At 45.2% G+C, this 27,230-nt stretch overlaps 2 protein-coding genes across 12 annotated transcripts in view; one reads left to right on the top strand and one right to left on the bottom strand.

Annotated features, from left to right (window-relative positions):
- MAST4 (microtubule associated serine/threonine kinase family member 4) overlaps positions 1-9,429 on the top strand; it is a 543,729-nt gene extending 534,300 nt beyond the window's left edge. For all 11 annotated transcript variants that reach the window (XM_032404301.1, XM_032404300.1, XM_032404298.1 and 8 more), the window contains 3 exons: positions 265-401; positions 2,498-2,679; positions 3,045-9,429. In XM_032404301.1, the coding sequence (XP_032260192.1) occupies positions 265-401; positions 2,498-2,679; positions 3,045-6,916 (4,191 nt within the window). In that variant the 3' untranslated portion in view covers positions 6,917-9,429. The remainder of the gene's footprint in view (positions 1-264; positions 402-2,497; positions 2,680-3,044) is intronic.
- Positions 9,430-16,491: 7,062 nt separating this feature from the next.
- CD180 (CD180 molecule) overlaps positions 16,492-27,230 on the bottom strand; it is a 22,801-nt gene continuing 12,062 nt past the window's right edge. Inside the window, exons 2-3 of the mRNA XM_032404295.1 lie at positions 24,085-24,251; positions 16,492-19,970 (exon numbers count right to left, since the gene is read on the bottom strand). Coding sequence (XP_032260186.1) covers positions 18,242-19,970; positions 24,085-24,251 — 1,896 coding nt within the window. The 3' untranslated portion in view covers positions 16,492-18,241. The remainder of the gene's footprint in view (positions 19,971-24,084; positions 24,252-27,230) is intronic.

The raw sequence follows: 27,230 nt of genomic DNA, 5'->3' as shown, positions 1-27,230 counted from the left end.
GAGGAGAAGTAACCTCCTGCGGTCACCGGACTTGGATTTGAACTCACATCTGTGGAGTCCAGAGCCTGCCCTCTTAAAGCAACCTGTCATTTTGCCCTCCACCCTTTGTGTTCTGTCAGGATGTCACTGCTTAAAAGGTTACTTAGAAATGGAAGGCTTTTGTACAAATGTCTTTAGGTATCTTTGTCTTTGAATCTCCTAGCCCAGTTCTGATCTTATTTCCTCCCAGAGTTTCCCTTTAATACCACCCCACTTTTTTTATAGAGTGGAAATAAGGTGTCAATCACTACTACCCCATTTGAAAACACATCAATCAAAACGGGACCAGCAAGGAGAAACAGCTATAAGAGCCGGATGGTGAGGCGGAGCAAGAAATCTAAGAAGAAAGAAAGTCTAGAAAGGTTAGTTACAGCAGTATTTTTGCGAGTTTGGTATATACCCATGTCGGAGGAAACTTACCCTTACTTAATTTAAACACTTATATGTGAGAAAGATCCATTGCTCTGTGAGACATTTCATGCTGTGGTTCAAATATTTATACATTAAAGTTCACATTCATAATAGCATTATTTTTCACAATGAAAAGATTTACATAGTTACATCATAGAAAAATTCAGATTGCTTTTTTTTCCCCTGTGTGAGTACCATGAAAAGCCCATTGCTGCTTCTTAAGCCTCTAGACTTCAAGTGAGTTGGATTTAAGGCACTGGATCTTCAGGCAGTTTTTAGCATTAAATCTACATTTAATAATGTCCTTTACATTATCTAAAAACATACAATTGCTATTTTTTAAGTGGCAGATATTAGAAAATAACTATATCTTTAAAGCATCCAAATAAGCCTAAAAATAAAGGAGTTTTGTTTTACTGACTGAAGATCTAACTGGGTTACACATTTGCAATCAGGGAGGCACTGTGAGTCTTTTTGTGCTCTCTGCACACACTGGCAAAATGCATGTATGTGTTTGAGGTGGGGACATTTCTCGCCAGACAACTGTCTGGATGGGCTCCCCACATGACGCCACAGAAGCATCCCTCCTTTGCCCACTTGGATCTAATGTGTCTGATTGTATTAAGAGGATTTTTAGTGATAGAAATGTGGGAAAATAAGTAAATGAAAAAAGAATGCTTATTAAGTCCAGGAAAGACAAAAGCATACAAGAAAGGAAATGGAATCATGCTTTGCATAGCCCAGCTGTGAACAATATTTATAAATATAAAGTAGAGGGGAAAAAGGCCACCCTTTTCTCTAACCGAAAGTTTTGGTTTAGCTCTAGAGGGAGGAATAGAAAAAGGGAAGTGTATTTGGTCAGAAGGTGGAAGGGGGCTTGTGTAAGAGCTTCATCCTCATCTTCTGTGCTAGGAAATCAATAGATAGTTTCTAAAACTGAAAAACGAAAACATAGCATAAAGAGATTACTTAGCAATATGCAGACAAATAGGAGAAGAAACAGCTAAAGGAGTAGAAAGTGGTTTCTCAGGCGACTGGGCCAAGGGCAGAGTAGCGGAGTTGCTATTTTTCATTATGAACTGTATAAAATGATGTAATTGTTTAACCCAAGTACATGTATTGCTTTGATTAAAATTAAACACATGAGTTCTGAGATATGTGCTTTATTACATAAATAAGTGATTTATATATTTTTTAATGTGTGCTTTATATTTGGATTAATTTGGATTATGCTTTAATCGTACAGAGCACTGTTTTCAAGGGGCAGCAGTGTTTAAACTTTTGCTTAAGCTCACTGGGGGTGAGTGAGGCTTGCATGATGGCAGAGGTAAAAGAACTTTCTACAGCCACTTGCACTTCTAAGCTGTCTGAAGCTTTTTTTTTTTTTTTTTTTTTTGCTTTAAGATATGCTTGTTGAGCACTAAATACACATTTGCTTCTGCTGCAGCATAGTGTCTGGTGCCCTGCTGATACGATAAGCTTCAGTTCACCTTTCTCACTTTTTCTATGTTAATGTACAGCCTACATTGTCATTAGGAATTTTCAAGAGCCCACAGTGGAATAAGCACAGCATACAGCCCCTCCTAGATAAAGCCTCTGCCCAGCGTGTCACCATTAAAGAATTCTATATCCAAGATAATGGTTTTTCTTCCAGAGATTTACTTTGTATTATCTCTTAATTAAATTGTGTCATTGTGTCTGAGGGTGCATGCTTAGAAGCTTTCAGGTAAAGAATGCCCTCCTCATAAACCTGACAAATAAATAAATGAATATTTATTTCATGTATTTTATATTTTTCCTACTTTCTCAGCCCTTCCTAAAGTATTTGGAATTGAGAGAGCTTCCATTTATACTATCAAAGACTCTTCCTTTTTAAGTCATAAGAAGGTTTTTAATTTGAAAGTGGGTACCTACGCCTTAGTGTAGGATCTGCCACCAGACCGCTGTCCCTCGCCCAGAGGTGTGAACTGACTACACGGGTATTGTGGGGAGACAGGGGTGGCCCCAGATGTAGAATCTAATCAGTTTTCTCTTGTTTTCACTCTAGGAGAAGATCCCTTTTCAAAAAACTAGCCAAGCAACCTTCTCCTTTGCTCCACACCAGCCGAAGTTTCTCCTGCTTGAACCGGTCCCTATCATCAGGGGAGAGCCTCCCGGGTTCCCCCACTCACAGCTTGTCTCCCCGGTCCCCCACGCCCAGCTATCGCTCCACCCCCGACTTCCCATCTGGTGAGTGAGTCTCCTGGCCCACACAGCAAGGGAGAGTTGAGAGGAGGTCAGAATCACCATCTGAGCTCCTGAGGGACAGGAGGCTTATTCCACTTAATGAAAGATGGTTGAGGATGTAGATGGCAACAAACAGGATTTATAGGGCAGTCATGAGATGTGGCTATTTAGACCTAATTAAGGCAGGAAGTAGTGGGTTGAACCCTGATGTGGGGAAGATTTATCTGAAAAGCGTGTATTCATTAGAGTTAAATGCTAAGACAATTTTCTGACCTTTATCGGACCTGATCTAAAAGAGTTTGGGTTGGAAGCACGGAAAGAAAAGGGAAGGAGTCCACTGCTCACGGCTTTCTGTTTTCTACCCACAGGTACTAATTCCTCTCAGAGCAGCTCCCCAAGCTCTAGCGCCCCCAATTCCCCAGCGGGGTCAGGACATATCCGGCCCAGCACCCTCCATGGTCTGGCCCCCAAACTCAGCGGACAGCGCTACCGGTCCGGAAGGCGGAAGTCGGCTGGCAGCATCCCCCTCTCCCCGCTGGCCCGGACCCCCTCTCCAACGCCACAGCCCACCTCCCCCCAGCGGTCACCATCCCCTCTGTTGGGACATTCACTTGGCAATTCCAAGATCGCTCAGGCCTTTCCCAGCAAAATGCACTCCCCTCCCACCATCGTCAGACATATCGTGAGGCCCAAGAGCGCAGAGCCCCCGAGGTCCCCGCTGCTCAAGCGCGTGCAGTCAGAGGAGAAGCTCTCCCCCTCCTATGGCAGTGACAAAAAGCACCTGTGTTCCCGCAAGCACAGCCTGGAGGTGACCCAGGAGGAAGCGCAGCGGGAGCAGCCTCAGCGGGAAGTGACCTTGCAGAGCCTGGAGGAGAGTGTGTGTGAGGCGCCTTCGCTCAGCCGTGCCAGGCCTGTGGAGCAAGGCTGCCTGAAGCGCCCTGTCTCCCGGAAGCTGGGGAGACAGGAGTCTGTGGACGAGCTGGACCGAGAGAAACTGAAAGCCAAGGTGGTAGTGAAGAAACCAGAGGGCTTCCCAGAGAAACAGGAACCCCACCAGAAATCCCATGGACTTGGTAGTGATTTAGAGAACCTCTCGACTTTTAGGCTAGAAGAGAGAGAGAAAAAGATATACCCAAAGGCTTTAGAAAGGTCAAATCATCTTGAAAACAAAGTGGTCTTGCAGGAGACCCAGTCCCTGGGCAGTCTACTGAAAGGGGCTCTTCACAAGCAGGCGAGCGTTCGGGCCAGCGAGGGGGTGACCTCGGAAGGGGCAGCGACGGGCCAAGTCCTGGCACCTGGGGAGCACAGCCAGGGCATCTGTGACTTCAAGCGCACCTCTGCTCCCAGCACCCTCCAGGACACTCTCTGTCACTCCACAGACAGGTCCAGCTCCGCGAAGGGGGACAACCTGGAGAAGGCCCCCCAGGCCAAGGAGTGTCTCCGATGTGAGAAGTTAGACAGCAAACTGGCCAACATCGATTACCTCCGAAAGAAAATGTCACTTGAAGACAAAGACGACAGCCTGTGCCCTGTGCTCAAGCCCAAGATGACCTCTAGTGCCCACGAAAGCCTGCCCGGGAACCCAGTCCGGGCCATGGGTGCACAGCAGGAGGCCCTGCCGGCCTCTGAGAGCCGAGCGTTCATCAGCAGTGCCCACCCGACGCAGATCAGTGCTGTTTCTTTTGTCCCTCTCAAGGCCCTAGCCGGCCGGGTGGATGGTGGAGTGGAGAAGCCGGGCTTGGTTGCTCCCGAGTCACCTGTCCGCAAAAGCCCCTCTGAGTATAAGCTGGAAGGTAGGTCTGTGTCCTGCCTGAAGCCAATTGAGGGCACTTTGGATATTGCTCTCCTGTCTGGACCTCAGGCCTCCAAGACCGAGCTGCCTTCCCCGGAGCCCGCACAGAGCCCCAGCCCCGCCAGTGAGGTGGGGCCCTCTGTGCCACCGGCTCTCCCCAGCAGCGGGGGCATGAAGGGTGACACGGCCGGTCAGAGGGAGCCTTCCCCTGCCAGCTTCAGGATGAGTAAGTCCTACCTGCTGGAGTCCCGGTTCCCGCCCTCCAGCCGGGGTCTCCAGAATTCACCAGCAGCTCCCTTGCCTGAGCCTGAGCTAAAGCGGGACAGGAAAGCTTCCCATGCTGCCAGGAGCCCCGTGACAGCCACGGAAAGCGATCTCCAGCACAGAGAGGGGGGCCCCAGCAAACACCAAGACCACAGCCCCGACACCAAACTCCTCCCCTTCCTGGGGCCGAACCCCCACAGTGCCGACCCGTCTAGGTCACGCAGCCTGCTGCCACCTGAAGGCGCCCCCTCGAGGGAGAAGCTGAGCGGGAGGGAATCGTCTGAAAGAGGCCCTTCCGCAGCCAGAGGCCAGCGGTCCGCTACCGGGCCCGACTCCCGCAGAGACCCCTCGGTGGAGGTGTGTCCTCCAGCCGCTGCTAAAACCAGTGACGGTTCCAGAAACACCCCCTCTGGGGGAAGGCCCCGCCCCGACGGCTACGCACAGCCCCACCCCACCCCCACGGAGAAAGCATGGGGGCCCTGTGGGAAAACAAGCCACAGAGACGGCCGGGTTGAGGTGAGGCCGCTGGCGAGGGAGGACTCCTCCTCTTCGCCGTCCGCAGGGACTCCTTCCGAGAGGGAGCCCGGCAGAGGAAGAGGTGGTACGGAACCCCCGCCCGAAGCCCCTCCTGCCCGGCGGTCCCTGCAGCCCCCCGGCCCTGAGAATGGGAAAGGAGACCCGCTCTCTGGTTGCCCAGCGTGGCAGAGAGACAGTCCCCAGGAGCCCGAGAGGAAGGAAGAGCTTCTACAGAAGCACGTGGGCAGTAGCTCCCAGCCCGCCCCAGTCACCAAAGAACTGCCGGGCCTGGCCGCTCGGCCGAGCCACCCCTCGGGCAGGGAGCCAGGGGGCAGGCCCGGTGCTGCAGAGCCCGGCCCCGGCCTCCACGCCGCCCCCAAGCCGACCGCAGCGCACAGTGAAGGCGGCGGCCACAAGCCCAGGCCTGGCCCTGAGCCGAGCCCTCCGCAGTCCAAGCACCCGGACAGGGCCCCCTCCTCCCAGAAGCCGGGCGGTGGGCCTGCTGCGGGCAAAGAGCCTGGGGCTCAGCCGCCGGGGGGCCCCGGCCGAGAGGGCAAGGGCGGCAGCCAGGGAGTGTTGGATGCGCTCCCCGCCCTCCCAGGCGCCCAGAACACAGCCGCTGATGCGACGAGCCGGGGGGGAGGTGGGCCCTCCGCTCCGCCGCACAGCGAAGGGGGTCTTGCCGACACCAAGCTGAAACCCGCCAGCGGCGGGCGTCCCCCCGAGGTGCTGGAGAAGCCCGCGCGGCTGCCATGGCAAGGCCACCCCGGGGCTGAGGCGTCGGTAGACCGGCAACCCGCCGCTGCCAGTGAGAGGCAAAACCCGTCCCCAAAGCACCCCAGACCATCCACTGTGAAAGATTGCCCGCCTCTGTGCAGCCCGGCAGACAAGAGTGCGGCTTCGCCCGCGGCCGGCGCCGCCGCCAGGAGGTCTGAGGGCAGGCCGTGCAGCGAAGCACTTTGTGTGGCGGCCGACAGCGGGAAGCCCGAGGCCAGCCTTCCCCCGGCGCCCGGCGAGGCCAGGCCGAAGGGCACGGAGAGGCCGGCCGCTGCCGTGGGCAAGGGCTTGCCGGAGGCCAAGGGGCGAGGGCTGAGTCCCCAGAAGCCGCCGACCGAGGCAGGCAAGCCCGGTGGCGGCATGAGCCGGTCGCCCTCGGCCACCGGGCAGAGCTCTCTGCGACCCGCCGCCCTCCCGGAGAAGCCTCTGAGCCACTCCTCCAGCTTTCCCGAAGCCAGACCCGGGGCGCGAGAGGCCGCTGCGAGCGGCAGCGACGCGTCCTCCGCCAAGGCCGGCGGGGCTGCCGCTAAGGCCCTGCCTGGTGGGGATGGCCGAACCGCCATGACCAAGAGTGACTCCTTGCCATCCTTTCGGAGCCCCACCGTCACTCTGGAATTGCACCACCCCGGCCCCAGTGTGGCAGGGGGCGCCGGCCACCGGGACAGGGCCCTGGCGGGAGCTGCCACCGTGGGAGAAACCAAAGGGAGAGAGCCCGCCCCGGCCCAGCCCCCTCAGACTCGGAAGCAGAACACGGGCAGAGAAGTCACCAAGGCGTCCCCAGCTCCAAACCCTGAGCGGCCCATCGCCCTTTCTTCTGAGAAGGACTTCGTGGTCCGGCAGAGGCGGGGGAAGGAGAGTGTGCGTAGCAGCCCTCACAAAAAGGCCCCGTAGTGGGCCAGGCCCCAGGCCGCCCTGGGGAGACCCGACCTGAATGTGTACCTGAGTCTTGACTACCTTTCGAAACCAGCACTGTGGGGGGACGCCCGCGGGCAGAGCCTGGAGCCTCGCTGCCGCCGGGCGGGGAGAGGGGGAGAGAGGCAGAAAGTCGGAAAGACAGAGGGGACCTTCTTCCAATTGCCTTCCCGATTGTTACCGGTAAAACTGTTACCAGATAGTGTTTGTACAGGCAGCAACGACAAAAACCTTTACAGTTGAGGGTTGTTGAGGAAAAAGATTTTCTCTGTAAATACCTAGCAATGTGTTTGGTTTGGGATGTAGAGTCGGTACCTTGCTGCTGATTGCATTGTTTACCACAGCTTTTTTTTTTTTTTTTCCAGTTAAGATTTTTGCTTTACCACTTACCATAACGTAGTAACGAAGCAAAACGGTTAAAATTGGGTGTATGGAAAAGTATAGCTACGCTCCTGTTCGTCTATACGCATCCACCCACCTGTTTTTTGGTCTGTGGTTTTAAGAGAATGTTTCAATGAAGCTACATTTTTCTAAGTTGAAACATTCTAAGTAGAGTTAAAGGTGAAAGAAAGTCCTAGATACAGTAGATGGTGAGTTTTTGTGTGTATTTTTCAAGGGAGACTTTGGTAGTACTGTATCTGGCTACCTATGTTTCCAGATCTGAAAGTAAGAACTACTCTAATCACTGCATTTGGAATCTTCCTCCATTAGGAATGGCCGGAGCCAAGGGAGCGAACCATTTTCACTTCACAGCCATCCCAGTGGACATTCTGATCCTGGGTCCAACTGTCTGAAAGGCCAGTTGTCCTTGTCTGTGGGCGCGTATGTGGGGTCTTCACCCTTGCTGTAGCGGGGGCCGTAAACACACGTCAACTTTATTTCTCTTACTTTCCCTTCTTTTCATGCTCTTAAACTCAGGCCTTTATGCTACGAGTCACTAGTCCAAGAAGCACACATCTTGTAGTAGTTTTGCACCAGCCCTGCTCTTGAACAAAAAGGAAAATTCCTGGCCACACACAAATCTGATAGTACTTAAATCGATTAAGAAGGATCAGGCATTGGAAGAGGTTTTAAATTGCTTTTTTGAGGGAAAAGGGGGCAGATTTTGGCATCATAGCATATATATTAATGAATAATCAGGACATCAGATACATCTTAATACATAGCTGGGGCCTTATGTTGTAGACGAAGCTTGCTGTTTTTAGCAAGTTCCTGGGTTTCACATTCATTTCTGATGCATCGAGTAGCTCCATACATTACATAACACGATCTCTTTATTTGTATGCAAAAAAAAAAAAAATACTGTATTAATAAAGAGCAGCATTTTTTTAACAAAAAGACTTGGTGGAGCTATTTGGTGCTTGAATGTGTCCTTTTTACTTTTGCTAAGCCTTATTTAAATTTTGTATACCATGGGATATGTAGAATTCGTCAAATCATTTTAGTGCTGAGGGGGTTTTTTTGTTTGTTTTTGTTGCAGTTGTCCTGGTGGCTTGTTTTGTATTGTAAGACGACACTTGCTGACATAAGTTCTAAAGGCACTAAGAGAAAATACACACAGATAAGTCTTTATAAGATGTTTGGGATCCATAGCAGGATATTTTATTTTGTTTCTTAAGAGAAAAAAAATTTACCAATAAATACTAATTCAGCACACAAACCCCCTCGGATGTCTTAGTATCTTCAAGCTATAAAATTGTTCCTCTAAGCACAGCCTGTGGATTATAAATTATTTAAGCAAGGCTGTAAACCCTTCTCCAAAAAACAAAGGCATAACTTAACTGACTACTTGGTTGTCCTTCATTGTACAATGAGTTGGCAATGGAAAAAAAAAAAAAAAAGTCTCCTCCTTGCCCCTGATTTTTTTTTTCCCATGTCGTTCTAGCTCTTCCCCATCACTGCATTGTGAAATTGTAGAAGAAACAAATATTGTAAAAGAACTCACGTGGGTTTCCAAAGTGGTCTCAACATTTATAATTCATATCTGTGTTTGGCGGTTGTCATAACCCGGTCCTCTGTACTCAGACACCACGGCAGGTCTATCGGGGACGTAGTTCAAGGTTTATAGCCTTTGCTTTTTAACTGTCCAGTTTCCTTTAAAGCACAACTAGCTGCTTGTTTACAAATGATATTTTTATGTATATTTTGTATAGTGTATTATCATTTTTGCCAAATATGTTTTTGCATTTTGGATGAGTAAAGAGTACTTAAGGTTGCATTCATGTAATACCTGTTTGTTGTTGTAAACCTCTCCAGTCAGCTGGTAGAAATTCTCCTGTGTTCTATTTGGTCAGTCTCCTGTGATTGTAAGATGTGCTCCTCGGTAGTACTCCCAGCTGTAGATTTACCAGCTTCAAAGTTTGTTAGGATCTGTGCAATAAAGTGTTTGCAGTCTTATTTTCTCTAAGAAATTCCCTATGGATGTCATAATTGTTGTATATGGAACAAATATTTATACTTATGCAGTTGCATAACATTGAAATAAAAATTTAGCATGAAAAGATAATGACTAAGATGTTCTTTTCTTAAATATACACCTACATCTCTACAGTGTTACTGAATATAACTGTATATTATTGGAAGTATGGGGCTTTGCAGATTGCTTTTTATGGAGGGGAATGGTTTGCTAATTTTTTTTTTTTTTAAGATCTTATTTATTTGAGGGAGAGAGAGGGTGAGAGAGCACAAGCAGGGGGAGCGGCAGGCAGAGGGAGAAGCAGACTCCCCCCTGAGTGGAGAGCCCTACGTGGGGCTCAATCCCAGGACCCTGAAATCATGACTTGAGCCGAAGGTAGACGTTTAACTGACTGAGCCACCCAGGTGCCCCTGATGTTTTTCTTAACTTACACAACTGTTCTCTTCTTGAAGATTAAGTCTTCCTATAATGCCTTCCTACATTTTCTCCCAACCTTATTCCTTGCCTGCAGAACTTACCAGCTTCCACACCACGGTCACTGTCTTTGTGCAGTCTCTTCCTCAGGGACACCATCTCCTTCACTTCACTTCTCCTAAAACCTTCCTCCATCAATTAGCATTGTGCCCTGTCTTCATTTCATTTCCTCCCTTCCTTTCTCTTTCCTCGTAATCAAAGCCGTTGAAACCACCAGGAATGAAAGATGCAGCCTAACATTTGTTGTCTACCTAGTATATACATATATTACCTAGTATATGCATGCGTAGTGCTGGGCAAGATGCTTTTCATCTCCCATGTCATTTGAGCTCCAACCCAGATGGTAGCAGCATCCCTATTTTACAGATGAGGAAACAGGCCCAGACAGACTATGTTGTTTGTTCAATATACACCCTGTAAAGAGAGCTTGTATTAGAATCCAGATTTTTTTTTTTTTTTTCTGGCTCTAAAGTTCTTGACCTTTCTAAATATGTTCAGATGTCATGTGATTGCATTCAGGTCTGGGCCCCTCTGAATGCTTGAAGCCATCTCGTTGTCTCTTTACATGCAGAAAAATCATATGGTGCAAAATTATATGTTTGATGATGGGTGGGAAACCACGAGCCAAGGCAGCTAATCATTCTCTGTATTAGGGCTCCTTTATTAATTCTAATCAATCAGTAGGCAATTTCCCATCTAGCATTTTTGGTTCACAACACAAATGTAACATGAGGAAGTGTAGCTTTATTAACTACAGAAATCTATTTCCTTCAATACAGGCCAGGCATGAAGCAACTCAAGGTAGGGCAGCTCTCTAAATTTAATTTCCCACCTACCAGTATGGTTTTAACCCATTCTAAAAGCAATGATTTGTGTTAGTCCTCTTTTTTTCTAGCTTTACCCCCATGAATATTCTCCATGTCTTAATGTATCTACAAAAGCTAGACATGACCACAGCTTTGTTGAACCTTGGCTTCATTATATTTTGCATATTGAAAGTCAGTCTGGTCCAGATTCAAGTATTCTGGCAGTTCAGACTCCTTGGACCTTGGACTGGAATCTCAGCACCAGTCCTCATAGAGAAACACACAACAACATCCCACTGATTTCTGGGACCGTGTGTTCCAAAAGCCAAGGTGGCCCTCTCTTGTCGCAGGCTGACATGAGGACTGTCAGTCCCAACACATGGATGCAGGCAAGCGCTTCTAAAAGGGAATCTGCTCCCCAAACTTGAGTTCCCTGTGTCCTCCGTCATGTGCCAGTCAAGCTTGTTCGGATGTTGAGAAAAGAAAGATCTGGTGTATATGGTTAGTAGGTCTTGCTGCACACCGCTTTGCAGAAAGTCTATTGATACTATGCAGCGGAAAGCCTCTAACAAATACTCATCTCCTGTGTCATTAAGCATGGCCTGGAGACAGCTGTCAGTAGCCAGGAGGTGAAGGATGAAGCTGTTTGCGAGGCCTGAAGCAAGCATGTTGCATTTACCAGGGCTTCATATGTCAGCCTGGCATCACCATAACCTCCAGCCCTAAGCTGTCTAAATAAAAATCCTTTGCCTGAAGATTCTGTCCCTCCGGAATACACTCACTGTGTTACACAGTGCTGTGAAGTGACGTTCCCAGGCTGGAGACAGATTGACTCTTTGGGGGACTAGGGCGATTCCTGCAGATGCCCACCCACATCCATCAGTGGGGTGCCAGCCTGTGGTGTGAGCCCCAGCTCCTCAGCCTCCTGCTTTATTCACATGGGCACCCTTAGAACAACTCTTTGCTCTCTGACCTCAAAGAGCAACTGGTAAACCTTGGGCTTGACGATTAGTATTTAAAAACACAGAACCTTAGGCAAAGGCCTGCCTCCTTTTTCAGTACCTATAAATTCTCACAACCAGTAACCTCTTTATTCTTCTTGTCCCTCTGTAGAAACAAAAGAAGTCTTTCTTAAACAATGAAACTCCTTTTCGTTGCCTAACATGGTCATAGGAGGCAAATTCAAAATACAGAGAAGAAGAAAAATGAATTGCTGCAATCCACCAGCCACTCTGTCCTTCTTCAATGTATATAGGTTTTTAATTTTTTCAAAAAACTGAAATAACAGTGGACATGATGTTTGCTGACCTCTTTGGTTGAGTATTAAATCACAAATATATTTCAATATCTATAAATATGCTTCTGCAATGTTGTTCATAATGGCTGCATGGCATTTCATTTTATGGACGTGCCATATTGCTTTCACTCACGGCAGGGAGCCCCAGATGTAGACGATTGAGGTCGTCTTGCTCTCCAGTTCTCAGCCAGTTTATGCCAGAGTTCATTGAATCTATCCCCACACTTCCTTTGATCCCCCCTTCCACCCACTAGGCAGCCATGTTAATTAAATGGTTTGTCTTTTTGTGTTCTTACAAAACGCTGGTATTGTTTTGTATGCGTGTATTTTTAATGTATAAAAATAATTGTGTTACTATGTCATTTGGGGTTTGTTTGTTTGTTTCCCATCAAGCTCTCTATGTTGGTTCACAAACTGGCCTCTGTACCTGAAGAGGGAGGAGAAACGGAAGGAAGAGGCAGACCAGTCCAGATTGGTAGGTGGCAGATTTAATAAGCAAGGAAACTTGCATATGAGGCTTGTCTTGGGTGGCCACAGACAAGTAGATCTCTGCACCCATGTGCCGGAATCTTAAAAGTTTGTATAGAGGTCTTAACAGGGTTCAGTTTTGTGTACCATCCAGATCAACAGAACGTGGCTCTCCCCAGACTGCTCCTTCAAACCAGCTCCCATTGTGGGAATGGTGGGTAGAGTGTACATTCCAGGAACAGGGGAGGGTGTGAGGAGCCTCTGATGGCGCAGGTCCAGCTCATGGGTCAACCAGTAGTCATATCCTATCGATGACCTCCTCCAACACCGTATGTTTAAGATTCAAATACATTGCTATAGCTATTTCTAACCCACTGCTTCTGATGACTGTATAATACCCATGGTGGGTGTCATCCACATGTACCTACCCATTTTCCCAGTGATGAACACTCAAACTGCTTTGAACGTCCCCCTCCATAAATAATGCCACACTAAATATTGTTGTGGAAATGTGAGATTTTCTTGGGAAATATACCCTCGCAGAATTTGTGGGTCACATATTTGACTTGACTAATTGTTGTCACAGGGTTCTTGAATGGCTTCACCCATCTACAGCCATAAGCCATGCACACAGTTCCTATAACCCCACATCCCACCGATGCTATTATTCAGCTCGTTCTTTTTTGCCAGACTAATAGATATAAACCTTTATCTCATTTTAAGTTGTATTTCTCTAATTCCTAGTCATACCAACAGGTTTCCATTGTTCCTTTCCCACCCAAGAATATAGAACATGATGATGTTCACATCACCTAATTTATTAAGTCATTTGTCTATTAATGAATATTTAGGTTGTTTCCAAAGATAAGAGAAAGCAAAGAAGGGAGATCCAAGCTGTTGAGGAAACCCATGAATGAACATGCAGGGAGAAGGAGGAGATGGATGGATACTCTGGTGACCACCTGTCCTCTGCTTATCTTTGTGGGATCTAATACCTTGTTTTGAACAGTCACATGCTTAGAGAATATCTCAATTTGGGGGGGATGAGAGTTCAATGAAGTTCACTGTTTAATTTTTCATGAACAATAATGACTTTTTAAAAATAATCTGTGGATTAGTTCTTTCCTTCCTCAAGACCAGCATTATTCAACAACTGATTTCATATTGTAAGTAGATGGGATGGAATGGGAGTGCGGGTGGAGGGTTAGGTGGGGGAGTGAGGGAGCTTAGCAGCAGAGTCTTGCTGCCCAGCAGTTGTAGCAAGAGACTAATAGGCTTCACGCCCCAGGATGTCTCACCCTTGGATTCGAAGGCTCCTTAGCCCCTTATTCCCATTTTGTTGCAAAATTTCCTTTTAGAGAATATGGAGCAGTTCTTCAACTCATTTGACTCATGGAGCTTAACATACAACTCCACTATTGGTTGATAAAATTAAGATTAGGGAAGGATATTTCGCATGAAATCGTTTGGCTTAGAGTCTAGAGCCAAACCCAGTCTAACACAATTCCAACATCTAGGGGTAGGGCAGAGGAATCTGTTTGGTAATGAATCCCCCAGATGATTCTGGTGATAAGTCAGTATCTGGGAGCCATACCTGGCTGGCCCATTCTTCTGCAGCCTTCAAGCTAACCCCACCTTCCCCTATTAAACGTTCTAACTCCTCACATTCCACGCGATTGATTCTAGTTAAACACCCAGGATCCCCAGTTGTGACTTGCTTAGAACTAATCACACTCTTTCTTGCTGTAACCCAAGTTAACTTTTTCTTTAGCAGTCAAGGGAGAAAACCATGTCAGCTGCCCCTCTTGCATCTTATACAAAAACATTTAAAAGCCATTCATCTCATACTTTTGTAAACTTCAAAATTGCAAATGATACTTATTGGGGAATTGGACCAGTAGGACTACAATGACAGTTTCCTGTCCGGAAATTTTACAGATAATGCCTGTGTTTGGGTCTGTGCTGCATTCGGTTAGCAATGATGGCTGCTGGCTGCAGGGAAAGGGATAATTTACCACCAGACTGTGGGAGTTGCAGCTCACGCAGAGAGTCCTCTGTGATGGAGGCCAGTCAGCTTTTATGGACTTCAATGCTATTTGCTTCAGTACACTTTGAAATGCAGGGTCAGCTCACTGAGCTACCAACATGCAATAATAACACATTTTTATAGGAGTAGCTTGTCAGAGCAGTAACAACATGTGATACATAAAACCAATAAACACACCATGTCTCCAGATTCTATCCTAGTAACCAGGATAAAGCAATAAAATTGACAGCAGCTATCAAAAAAGCTCCCTTTCTGACTTTGGCGGGTGAATTTACTGTTGCTTAAAACAGAGGAGCTGTTACAAAGCCTTAGATCAGTGTGCAGTTACGGAATAGCAAGTTGCATGACACGGAAGGGGCGCGCGCCTGATAAATGAAAGCAAGACGGGCAATTACATTTGGCTGGGCCTTAGGACCCCACTGACTTTCATGTGATGCAATCCGCATCCTGGATATCCTGAACAGAATACTTGAGTTTTTGTTCTCACACATGAACTACTGTGGGGGACAACGTGGCTGTGGAGTGGTAAGTCAGCAGTTAGCATTTCCTATCCGCAGCTTAAATCCTGAAGTCAGGGAAGAGCCTGAATTTGCTGGAATGCACAGGGAACTCGGTGCCTTGGTTCTGTCTTAGACGGGATTCATAGAGTGTGAACTCCCATACTCTGAGATACAGAAGAAGGGAGGAAGGAAAGCATGAGACCAGCAAAGGAGGGAAGCACAGAGAGGGAAGGAGAAAAGGAAAGAAGGGAGGAGACCACAAAGAAAGAAAAAGGAAAGAGAAAGAAGGGAGGGAGGGGGGAAACAGTGAGCATGGTTTTTGCATCTTCAGGGTCACTACCAGGAACATCTCCCAGAGTTTCCAGAGCGGATCATCTAATTTGCTACAAGCAAATGAACACAATCAATGAAACAAATTAACTGTGTGTCCTGCTCCCTTCCCCCCCTGACTCCTCAGAGGTGAGTGGCTCTGGCAAAAGAGTGGGGTGCATGGGGTGCTCTAGTCGGCAGGGGTGCTCTCTCTTGACTTGGGAGGGTTGGCTGCCTGAACTTTTAAACCAGCGTTGCCTCCAGGTCCCCGGAACGAGGGGACTTTCCCATAGCAGCGGGTAGGGAGCTGCCTGGAAGACCCCCCCACATACACACACACACTCTGCACACCGACAGAGCCTGGCCAAGGCAGCCATGCCCACTTGTGTGCCAGGTCCCTCCTGAGCCCAGGACTCAGTGAGAAAAGGCCTCGGTCGCTGCCAGACTCAAGGCCAATACCAACCCAGCAGTGCCTCGAACTGGCCTTCTCAGAATGGTGCCCCACCATCGCAGGCCCTGGGAAGGAAGAAAGGTAGATGATGGGTGAAGCCCAATCTCCTCATATTTCTAGCACTTACTTTCTCCTTCCATACACATGTTTAAATGATTGCAGCTCCCTCAGGAAAGCTGAGGAAAACTTCCTTTTCAGGCACCTGTTTTCCCAAGCACTGATATCCAAGGTAATTAAAGCAGCTAATTGTGTGATGTTTCATTTCATTAGCAGAGTGGTGCTCAGCTTGCCCTCGCTCATCAGGTCCAGGCCACCTAGAGCTCAGGAGGATATGGTACTCATTCATCTCTGCCACCTCTCTTGGCTTTGAAGGAAGGATGCCTTTGATCCCAGGAGCTGGAAGTTACCAACACCTTGGACAACAAGGTGTAAGTTCTTGGACACTTTGACCTGCTGCCAGACAGTGAGGGGAAAGGGATAGATGCTTCTGAGTAAAACTGAGATCACATGCCTGCTAATAGGCCCTGGGTGAACTGTGGCCTGGGAGTTAGCTGAGAATCCCTACTTCTTAGCATTCCTCAGGGTGGGAACAGGGTGAGGCCAGTGAGACACCCACCCTGGGTGCTAAATTTAAGGGGGCACCAAAGAACTCAGTAATGAAGGTAATATTTTAATGCAACATTAAATTAAAAAAAAAAACTGATGCAAATTATCAACCATGAACAAAATATCAAAATTTTAAATAAAGGCAGCATCAGTATTACTGATTTTTCCTTTTGCCTCAGCTCTAATATGGTTCAGCATGGGACTATTATTATGGATCCTGTTTTTAAAAATGTTGATATTTTATTTACCATGTATTTCTTTCATTAAAGTTTTTACAATACTGCATTAAAACTGAGTTTTTTGTTTCCCCCTTAAATTTTGCACCCAAGGCGAGTGCCTCGCTCGCTTTCCCTTGGCCCCCACCTTGTGTTCTTAACCAAGAACTTCTGAGAAAACTTGGCTTCCCATCCAGGACTACATAAAAAAATTCCCCTAAGGCTAGCAGAGCGTTTGCAGTAGAGGTTTGTGGCATTTCTTCACTATTTCCTGTCTTTCTTGCTGTTCTTGGGGATACAGAGGTAAAGAGAGCTTGCTCCCCACGTTTCCACTCTGTTAATATGTCCCATTCTTATGCCCTCATCTGAAGGGCTAACAAATTCCGATTGGATATGAAAGTTAATTTTATTTTGATAGCCTATCAGATTTTCATAACTCTAAGTTACCACCTCTAGCCTAAAATTCATTATAGAACTTAAGGCCATATGTATGCAACACCTGAGGACAAGAGGTTCCAATCTTATCTGCCATTGAGACTGCAGAAGATCAAGCCCTACGTGAGAATGACCCTTTGTGCCTTGTAAGGCCTAAGTCATAACACTTTCCCCCTTCCCTGGCCTTTCTGTCTCTCTACATTCAATGGTTTTGTCCTCTCTTTTCCACTGGTATAACCATTGCTGACACCCCCAGCCTCACCGGAAACTCAGTAAGCCAGCTTATTGTGTTCTGGACAGCTAGCATACAGCAATGTTTTCTTCCACTGGTTTTCAACGTAAATGTGCTGTCTCAATTGCTGTCCCAGGTGAACAGACTTTTGAGAGCTGGCCTGGGAAACAAACCACCATTTATTTCATAGTTTCTGTGGGAGAGAAGCTTCTAAGGACCAGACATCCAAATGAGAAGAGCATTTGGACCACAGCCCATGCGTAAGGTAGGATTTGTAATGTAAGAGCAAACACCCCAGATAGGTAGAAGGTGCTTCCAGGGTTCTGAAGAGAGGGTGGCCAATGTAGCTAAACTCCTAGACCTTGGGGGATGGGGGGCTGGTGGGGGTGCTTTTTTTTTTTTTTTTTTTTTTTGTAGCTATTTGCACCCTAGCGGCTTTGTAGAGGCCTTAGAAGCCTAAGGATTAAGGAGATTAGTGAAGTCAATTTGATGTCAAGATTCATTTCTCGGCCTCTTCTTTTACATTCACCATGTATCCCCTTTTTCATTTAAAATAAGCTTTGAGACTTTATCCTCAACACGTTTGTCAAATGACTGCCTTACTGGGGACTCAGAGCCAAGCATGATGTCCAAGCTGTGGGAGACAGAGTTTGGGCTGGGGCTGTCAGCGCTGCTTAGTTGGAAGAGTTGATTATCTTTTAGGGTCAGGGTAGGAGCTGCTTCGAGGGGTGCCCACAAGTGGAAGGGAGATGGCCTCCTAGTGCATTCTTCTCCTGGCCTTTCCCTGCCACGGGTCCTCCAACCACCTTCCATGTGAAGGAATGGCTCTGGATCTCTCACAGCTGTGGTTGGGCCCCCCAGCCCTAGTCAGTTTAAGTTCCAGGAAGGTTCATTAGCTCTCGGACTCAGAAAAGCACAGCGAATCCCTGCCCAGCTGCAGGAACCAGTCCAAAAAGTCTGACAGACTGAAAAGGAACAGACAACAGTTCCTTTACTTGGGGCATTTTCGCTGAACACATTGACTGGCCATCTCTAGAAACCTTCAGCATTAAATGTGTTGGTATTTCCACCTCAGAAGGAATTTAACTAAAAAAATGAGCAGACTGGCAACCAAGAATAAAAATACTACAAGAAAGAAAATGCCCATGGCCGTAATCCCACAAGACAGTTTGACATCAGACAGCTTAACTCCTCTTAAAGATGGGGGGTTCGCACACTTGGTGTCCTCTGAGCCCTCAAATTTCTGCAGGTTTTCTTTGTACCATGTTATAAAATGAATATTTGAACAAGTGCAGTCCAGGGGATTGTGACTTAAATTAATGGTGCTCTGCTGGGACAAGGTGGGGAGGAGATGAGATGGGACGATGTGGATGTCATTGGCAGCCATATTGAGGTAGATTCCCTGAAGATGACTAAGAGCATCAATGCTATTGCCCGTCAGGCTGTTGTAGCTTAAGTCAACATGACTCAATTTCCTAAGGCTCTGGAATGCTTGCTTGTCTATGGAGAGGAGGTCACAGGAGGATAAAATAAGAATCTCCAAGCTGCTCAAGGTCTGAAGTAGGTTGGTCTTTGAGATACTCCTATCTTGAAAGTGATTCCCCTGTAAATTCAGATGGCGGAGATCCACCAGGCCTATTAGAAAGTGCTGATTGCTAGTATCCAGGAGACAGTGAGAAAGATTCAGAACCTGTAGGTGATGGAGGTTTTGGAAAGGACTTTGTGGACCCTTAATGTACAAGTGGGTAAATGCCAAATCTAGACCTTCTAGCCGAGGACATTCTTTGAACGCCTGACTCTGGAGACCAAGAGGCTCATTGTAGCTCAGGTTTAGGTATTGTAAGAGGGCCAGGTTTTTGAGCTGAAGATTGCAGCAGTCAGAAGACTCTATATCACTGTGGCTTAAATCAAGTTTCTGAAGATTTTCTAGTTTTTCCAAACACCCAGCACCGAGGTCAAGTTTCCTTATGTTGCCTTTGACAGAGAGGTCTGTAAGGGATGGAAAACTGGCAGCATTGATTTGACACAATTGGTCAAAATGATTTACATTGAGAACTAATTTCTTGAGAGCCTTCATTCCCTCAATCCCAGAGGGTAACTCATTTAAGTGATTTGCCGTCAGATCCAATTCCTGGAGTTGAGTGAAGCACCGAAATGTGGCAGATGAGATATCAGAGATATAGTGATTTTGTAGATTGATGCTTTCAACAGATATTTCACAAAGTCCATCAAACATGGCTGACGTAAGGTCTTGGTCATCAGTGTCTTCATATGACCCCAGCCAGAGAGACTGAGTAGTAGAGTTCTGTAGACCTTTTAATACAACAGACAAGTTAAGAGTCCCTCCAAATTTCAAACTTTGGAAGATGTTTGAATGGAAAGCTCCAGGCTCGATGCCTTTAATGTCATTGCCATTGAAATTAAGGCTTAGGTTGGTGGCCTGCTCCAGAACATGCATGTCTTCACTAGAGAGGTAGTGTATAGCATTATTCTGAAAATCCAGAACTTTAAGATTCTGAGTTGGGAAGTTTTCTGGGAACTTAATGGAGGAAATATGGTTGCTTCCTAGATGCAAGCTTTCCAAGTTTTCCAGGTTGTGCATTGGGATAAACTCAAGATTGGATATTCCTGTTTGGATTAAGAAAAGATGCTTCAGCGACTGGGGCCCATTAAGAGATGTTTCTGCCATGAATATCAGGGGATTTCCAGTCAACACAATTGTGTTCAATTGATGATGGTTTTGAAAAGTGTCTTCATGTACCCAGTTGATCTGGCACCTTGAAAAGGTAATAACATTTAACAATAATTAATTGGAAAAAAGAAAAACTATCACAGTGACCTATATTAACAAAGCCATCTTTTGTGTTTAGTAAAAACAGTATACATTGTTACTTAAAATAAAACATAAAAAACTTTCTTCAGTACCAACAGATGATCTGTTGAATTAATGGCTAGCCTCAATTCTGAAAATTCTGATTTAGAATTTTTTCCAGATATCTTGCCCCTTTGGATTGAACTCTCTGAGGTTTGTGTTTAGAATCTAGGGAACAGTTAGCGGTTTGATGGTAGGCAAAATCCAACTATTTACTATTTTAAGTAATTTACAGCATGTTATATATAATGTATAATATATAACATACGATATATAATATATGTATCTCTGTCATTCTGGGCAAATCACAACTTATCTCAACCTCTTTTGTTGTATCTATAAAGTATAGAAATGATGAGTACTTTGTAGAACAGCTGTTAGTCAAATGATACATATGAAAATGCTCCATAGAAATATGGAACACTAGAGTTTTCATCCTGGTATTGAATCTGAAAATACTGGATTATGCATGCACACATAGGTGTGAGCATGTACGTGCACATACACACACACACATGCATGCACGCACACACAGAACTCCCCTGGAGATCAATAAGGGAATTCCTTAGAATTCTAATTCCCTTAGAAAAAGAAGTTGGAATCCCTAGGAGCAAGTGAGCCCTAGAGCTAGCTTTGTCATATCTGCCAATATCTGCCAGTCCTTGGTGGCCTAGAGCCCGAGTTGTAATAAGCCATGACATGCACCATGGCAGGAGACAAAGGTTGGGGTCCAAGCAGGGTAGGAGGTCATATCAAAAACCTGCAAACCGCCAAGACCCTCAAAAGGGAACCTTTCAGTGGATGACCTTAAAAAAAAAGGTCATACAGGATGACCTTGAGGATATGTGTTTTTCTTGGCCAGAGCTCTGAATGGAACAACAACAATAATGAGAGAGGCCTCCTCTGAGAGTCTCTAACCATAAGCTTCTATTCATAAGGACCATGGCCCGAGTTGACGTTCCCTCTGTGGACCACCCAAAAGAAGCCTCTGGAGAAAATTGAGTTTCAAGTGGCTCCGGAATGATAGTGACTTCAGGTAATTGGCAGAAGTAAACAAAAATTTCTTCGGGAGTAATGTACCTACTTAATTAATTTTTAATATGGAAAACCTTCAAATTTACATAAAAGTAAAGATCATAGTACAATAGACTTTCATTTATCTATCACACAGTTGCAATAGTTCTCGAGATTTTGCCATATATACTTCTTTGCTTCTTCTGTTCCTACCTCTCCCTCCTGAATTATTTTAAATTGGATCCTAGATATCCTGTACATATTTCATTATGCATCTCCAAAAAAATATAGGCTTATTTTCTATAGCCATAACACCATTGTCTAATTCCAGGAAAGTATTTTAAACAAAGATCTACATCAAGTTTCAAATGATAAATGAGCTCAAAGTAACATTTCGCTGAACACATAAGGGAATTAATTAGTCAAAGTCAGTTTAAAAAGTGTTCTGTGGGGGGGCCTGCGTGGTGCAGGCACTGAAGCGTCGAACTCTTGGTTTCAGCCCAGGTTGTGATCTCAGGTTCATGGCCTGGAGTCCTGTGTCGGCCTCTGCGCTCAGCGTGAGTCTGCTTGAGGTTCTCTCTCCCTCTCCCTCTGCCCCTCCTGCTCATGCTTTCTCTCTTAAGCAAATATATAAATCCTTTTAAAAAATGTTCTACAGAATCAGGTTAAAATAAACAGATACTAGAATTATGAGGTATATCTGATAATATGTATATGATTTATAAAGAACACGTGAGTACCTGATATATATTATCAGAATATATAATAAATATATTTCTATCAAACATGTGTTTGATATGTTTAAAGGAAACAGTGTGAACCAATGATATGATGAAGGAAAAATTTATTAAAACTGATGTGATATATTTGTAAAACGAAGTCACTGAAATTTACTGAAATAGGAAGTTAATGAAATTGAAAAACCAAGGACAGTTTATACAAGAGATTAGACACAGCTGAAGAAGGTACTAATGGACTAAAAGTAGATGTGAAAATATTACTTAGAATATAGTCCAAACCACCAAAGAGGTAGAAAACAAAAAGAGCATATTGACATATATGGAGAATGGATGAGAAGCTGCAATATGAATCAGAGAACGAGAGGAGATGAAAGAGTGAATGGGAGCAAACCAAGTTTCAAACAAATAATGGCTAGAATATTTTAGAATTGATGAAAGTCACCGTTTGCAGATTCGAGGAGCCCAACGATGTACACAGTGCAGCACTGTGATATTACAGAGTGCCCAAGACAAAGAGAAACTACTGGAAACACCCAGAGAGGAAAGATTACCTGTGTGTGCAGTGATTACGCAGACAGGTAACTATCTAACAGTGACAAGGGAAGAATGGAACGGCAGCATCAATGGGGTGAGAAAAACAACTACCAACTCGGAATCACGCAGGAAATACATTTTTGGAAAAACAAAACAAAAACCAAGGGAGTTTACTGCTAACAGACTTTCACGAAAGAAATTGTTAGATATCTACTTCAGGAAAAAAGGAAAATTGTTCCAAGAGAAAGTCTGAAAAGCAAGACGAAGAATGAGCAAAGAAAACAGAAAACATGTTGGTAAAGCTAAAGAAACAGTGGCTGTTTAAAATAATAAAAATAGCGTCTGACTGGTGGCCAGGTAAGAGGCAGGGGCTGGGGGAGCTAAGGAGAGGGAGTTTAGAAAGTACGAGGTCATGTTTGTATCACCGTTTGAAAATAACAGAAGAGGAAACCTAGGGTCCTCTAGCTGGAAAAGCTCTCCTGGCCCCAGGCAGTCCTTAGAAATGTGGTCAAACCCATTCCATCTAAAAATGAGAAATAGTAAAGTAGAGAGAAAGTAAATGTCTCGAGGGCACAATGGGTAGGTAGTAGACTGATCTCTGTCCCTGTCTGAAAGGCCAAGGCTTCGTCTTAGTGAAGTGTGGGCAGGCAGCCCGTGGAATATTGGTTGTGGAGGTGGCCTGGGGTCCTCTGAGGGCCTCTGGACTGGGAGTCAGGAGAACAGAGTCCCAGTTCCCTTACTCTGTGACCCTAAGCAAACTCACAAAATCTCCTTGAGCCTCCATTTCCTCATTGAACATGAGTTGGACTGTGATATTCAGCATGCCTACCTCCCAGGGGTGGTTATAAAGTTGAAATAGTTTTAGGGATGTGAATGCTCTGCCACTCTGCAGAAGCTCAACTTGAACCACCAAAGAAATAGAGCTGCTGCAAGGGAGGCAGACCCCATCCACATGCAAAGCCCTTTCCCGTTCCCGTCTTACACACACACACACACACACACACACACACGCAGGCTGTATTTCCCTTCTGTTTTCTTCCCTTATTTTCTTGTGATACTTCTGTCCATTGGTTCACAAACACTGGTTCAGCATTTGGAATCCTGATTCAGCTTCTAAAATTAAATAACAGAACTCTTTTCTCAATTTAGAGGAGGAAAAAGTTAGTAGCTTATGTGTTTCTCCTGTAAATTTTTCTTAAAATGTCATCACCCAAGAATAAACTATGGCATCTGATTTAATACAAGATTTGTTTTCAGTTTTTTTTTTTTTAAAGATTTTATTTATTTATTTATCTGAGAGAGAATGGGAGACAGAGAGCATGAGAGGGGGGAGGGTCAGAGGGAGAAGCAGACCCCCAGCTGAGTGGGGAGCCCAATGTGGGACTCGATCCCGGGACTCCAGAATCATGACCTGAGCCGAAGGCAGTTGCTTAACCAACTGAGCCACCCAGGCGCCCTTCAGTTTTTTTTTTTTAAATCAGTATTCCTTAGAACTTCTTAACACTGCTGATGCAATCTAGTTTGAAAATAATCCACTTTTCTCTCCACTGACTGGGTTTTTGAAATATTACATTTCACCTGCATAAAAACATTTCATGGGAAAGAGTAAACATGCAGGATAGACAGAGTGTCCCTGTGCTCCCAAAAGGAGGTCCTGGAAACAATTTGAATGCAAGCTGTGTTATTACATAAGTAAAACATCAACTACAGACAAGGAACTCAGATACATACCTGGTTAAGTCCAAGAAGATAAGATCTACGAGTCTGCTGAAAGTTGTATTTTCAAGTGTAGGCAAGAAATTAAAGCCAAATTCCAAAAATTCTGTTGTATTTGGTAGCATGTTGGGAACTTCTGTGAGACCTAAATTTTCACAGTTATATGTGTTGTTGGCTTCTTTCTGATGAGAGAAACAATGTAAATTCATGTCAGAGTTGGTAATTTGATTGACTAGCAAAATTACATACATTTTATCCTTTGAGCAGCAATCCCACTTCCAGCAATCTTTACCAAATATATACCTGCAAAGGCACAAAGTGACTCATGCAGAAGATTATTTACTTTAGTAATTTTTGTAATACCAAAAGATGGGCAATAACCAGATTATTCATCCATATAGGACTTGTTGAATGAAATACAGTACGTTCACAAGATGGAACCATCTGCAAATGAAAACAGAATGAGTAAGATCTCCACGTGCTGATATGGAGTAATATCCAGGTATATTGTAAGGTGTAAAAAGCCAGGTACAGAATGTACACGTATGGTATGTAGTACATGGTATATGGTATATAGTATGTTGCATATTTTATGCTACCTTTTCTGTAAAAAAGGTTTGTGCCTTTCTTACATTTGCAAAAAGAAACCATGGAAAAAAGCCCAAAACTCATTGCCTTGAAGAGGAAGAAAGGAACCAGATGGAGGAACAGGGAAGGAAAGAAGACTTCTCCGATCATACTTTGTTTCATAGTTTTGATTTTGGATGCATGGAAATGTTTTATTTCAGTCTGAAAACAAACAACTCTGCATTAGCATCACTAAAACAAGACAATCCTACATTACACACTTTCTAATGTGAGACAATATTAAGTACACAGTACTGCTTATGAGGTATTCGTCCCTCTCCCAATTCCGCTCTCCCCCCATAATTAAATTTGCATCCAAGACTTTACTTATAGTCTACAGATGATATGACGGATTTAAGTTAAACAGCACCACAAGGTAGCAGTGAGCCAAATGCAGAAGGTGGGGCAGTCTATAGAATTACCGCCTTTGTTCTATGGCCTTGTGAATGGTGTTAGGGAAGTAGAGAGAGAGGGGCGCGGGACAAGAGGAGATTGCTCCTGTCAAAAGTGACAAAGAGATAAAAGTTCTTTAAGAGATAAAACCAAATAATAATACAGTAACCCCCTTATTTTGATTCTGATTCAAATAAAGCATTAGGAAAAGACATTTTATGGACTACCAAGAAACTTTGAGGACAGATATTAGAAGATGTTAAGGAATTGTGAATTTTGTTAATTATAAGAGCAACATTCTTATTCTTTTGAGAAGCCTTTTGAAGTATTTCTGGATAAAATGACTTGATGTTGAGGATTTCCTTTAAAATAGGGCAAAAAGGAGGGGAGGAGTGGTTAGGTGAAATCAGGCAAAATATTGCTGATTGTTGAATGTAGATATATATTCACGGAGGTTCCTTGTAACTAACTACTTCTGTATCTGCTTAGAAATTTTCTTAATATTTAAGGAGGGCACGTGATGTGATGAGCACTGGGTGTTATACGACGCAACTAATGAATCATTGAACACTACATCAAAAAACATTTTTTTTCTTAATACAACGTTTAAACAAACTAGCAGTGTGGCACAGACCGTAGGTCGTGAGGCCTTGCAACTTTGAAGCATGCCTCCGTTTTGGATCTCTGGAACCACAGGCTGCTGATCCCAGACCCTAGCATTGGGGCGCAGCCATGCATGTAAGCTCAGAGGACTGCCTCATCCTGTGCCCCACGGGAGTCAAGTATTTAGAAATCTGCTAATCACTGCTTGTTAGATGCCCTGCCTCACAAATCTTGGACCAGCTAGGTAAAAATGGGAAGGGGTTGGTCATAATTTATCTGGATGTTGCCTTAGGATGAAGGGGTGTGGGGTAGGATGAAGGTCTGATGGGGTATATATTGCAAGAGGAGGCTCCTGGGAAAGAAAGAAATGATTTGCAGGAAGGTGCCCCTGGGGGCCATCTCCCACATCATGTCAGACTGCACGTGATTTCATCCACCCTTTCAGACCTGCCTTTGCCCTCACCACACAGTAGACCCCGCTGAGACTGTCCTGGTCTGGGCAAGACCTGCCCCAGCAGACTCTAGCTCACAGCTGTCCTCAAACTGAGTTGCGAACAGTCCCGCTCAGCTGGAAACAGAAGACTGAGCACATTGTCCTTCACCGTGAAGCCTGGTGTTGTGGACATGTTTTAATTGCTTTCCGCTCGATTCTCACTTCTGCATAGTGGTGCTCATTTTTGTAGGGACATGGAGCATGCTCATCTATAGGAAATCACCAGTTTTCTTCTATATTGTGAAAATATTATGAATGTCACTAATGAAGTGCTGTTGTTTTTATTCCCTTGCAATTCATTCTTCAGACCCATTTTAGAGACCCAGACACCTCTAGGCACTGCCTCAGATCCACCTAATGTCCTTGAAATGCACACTTCGCATTTAAACTTAGATTTAGCCGACTGGTGGGGAAAACACATGTTGCTAGGCCCAGTAGCTGCCCCAGTAGCTGCTACGGTTTGGAGTAGCTTTGAGAAGACATTTCTCTTTTCTCGTCTCCATTGGCATAACAGATGTCACATACACTTGGAGAAAGGGACCTTCCCTTGAGTCGTCTTGCTCTTTTCTGTTCCTTCAGCAAAAGGCACCATGCTGGTGATTCCCTCCTTCTCCTGAATATATAAGTGCCCATGACACCTAAATTAGTCCTCTTCTGTGCTTTACTAAGCACTTTACTGCATTAATGTAATTCAGAAAGTTGAGGATCCAGCAGGAGCTCTACTGAGCCAGTGGCCTGAGGCAGCTTCTAGCAAATTCAAAGGCAGATAAATGAAAAAGCTCAGTTTCAACCCAGTGAAAAACCGAGAACCAGTGGATAACACTACCACAGAGTACTGAGAATCCACCATGAGCCTGTGTCATACATTAATCTCTAGTTAGGTATAAACTGCAATGAACTCTCTGCCCTTGATTCCTGGGAGAAAGAGGCAAATGACAAGAATTGCAGCTTATAAGAGAATTTAAAAATCAAGCACATTTAGGAGAATGTCCTAAGCTACACACACACACACACACACACACACACACACACACACACACACACA

The sequence above is a fragment of the Phoca vitulina genome, unplaced genomic scaffold (assembly GCF_004348235.1).
Source record: "Phoca vitulina isolate PV1807 unplaced genomic scaffold, GSC_HSeal_1.0 scaffold6, whole genome shotgun sequence".
Classification (NCBI taxonomy): domain Eukaryota; kingdom Metazoa; phylum Chordata; class Mammalia; order Carnivora; family Phocidae; genus Phoca; species Phoca vitulina.
Note: the sequence above shows the minus strand (reverse complement) of the source record. Positions and strands in the feature narration are given on the sequence as shown.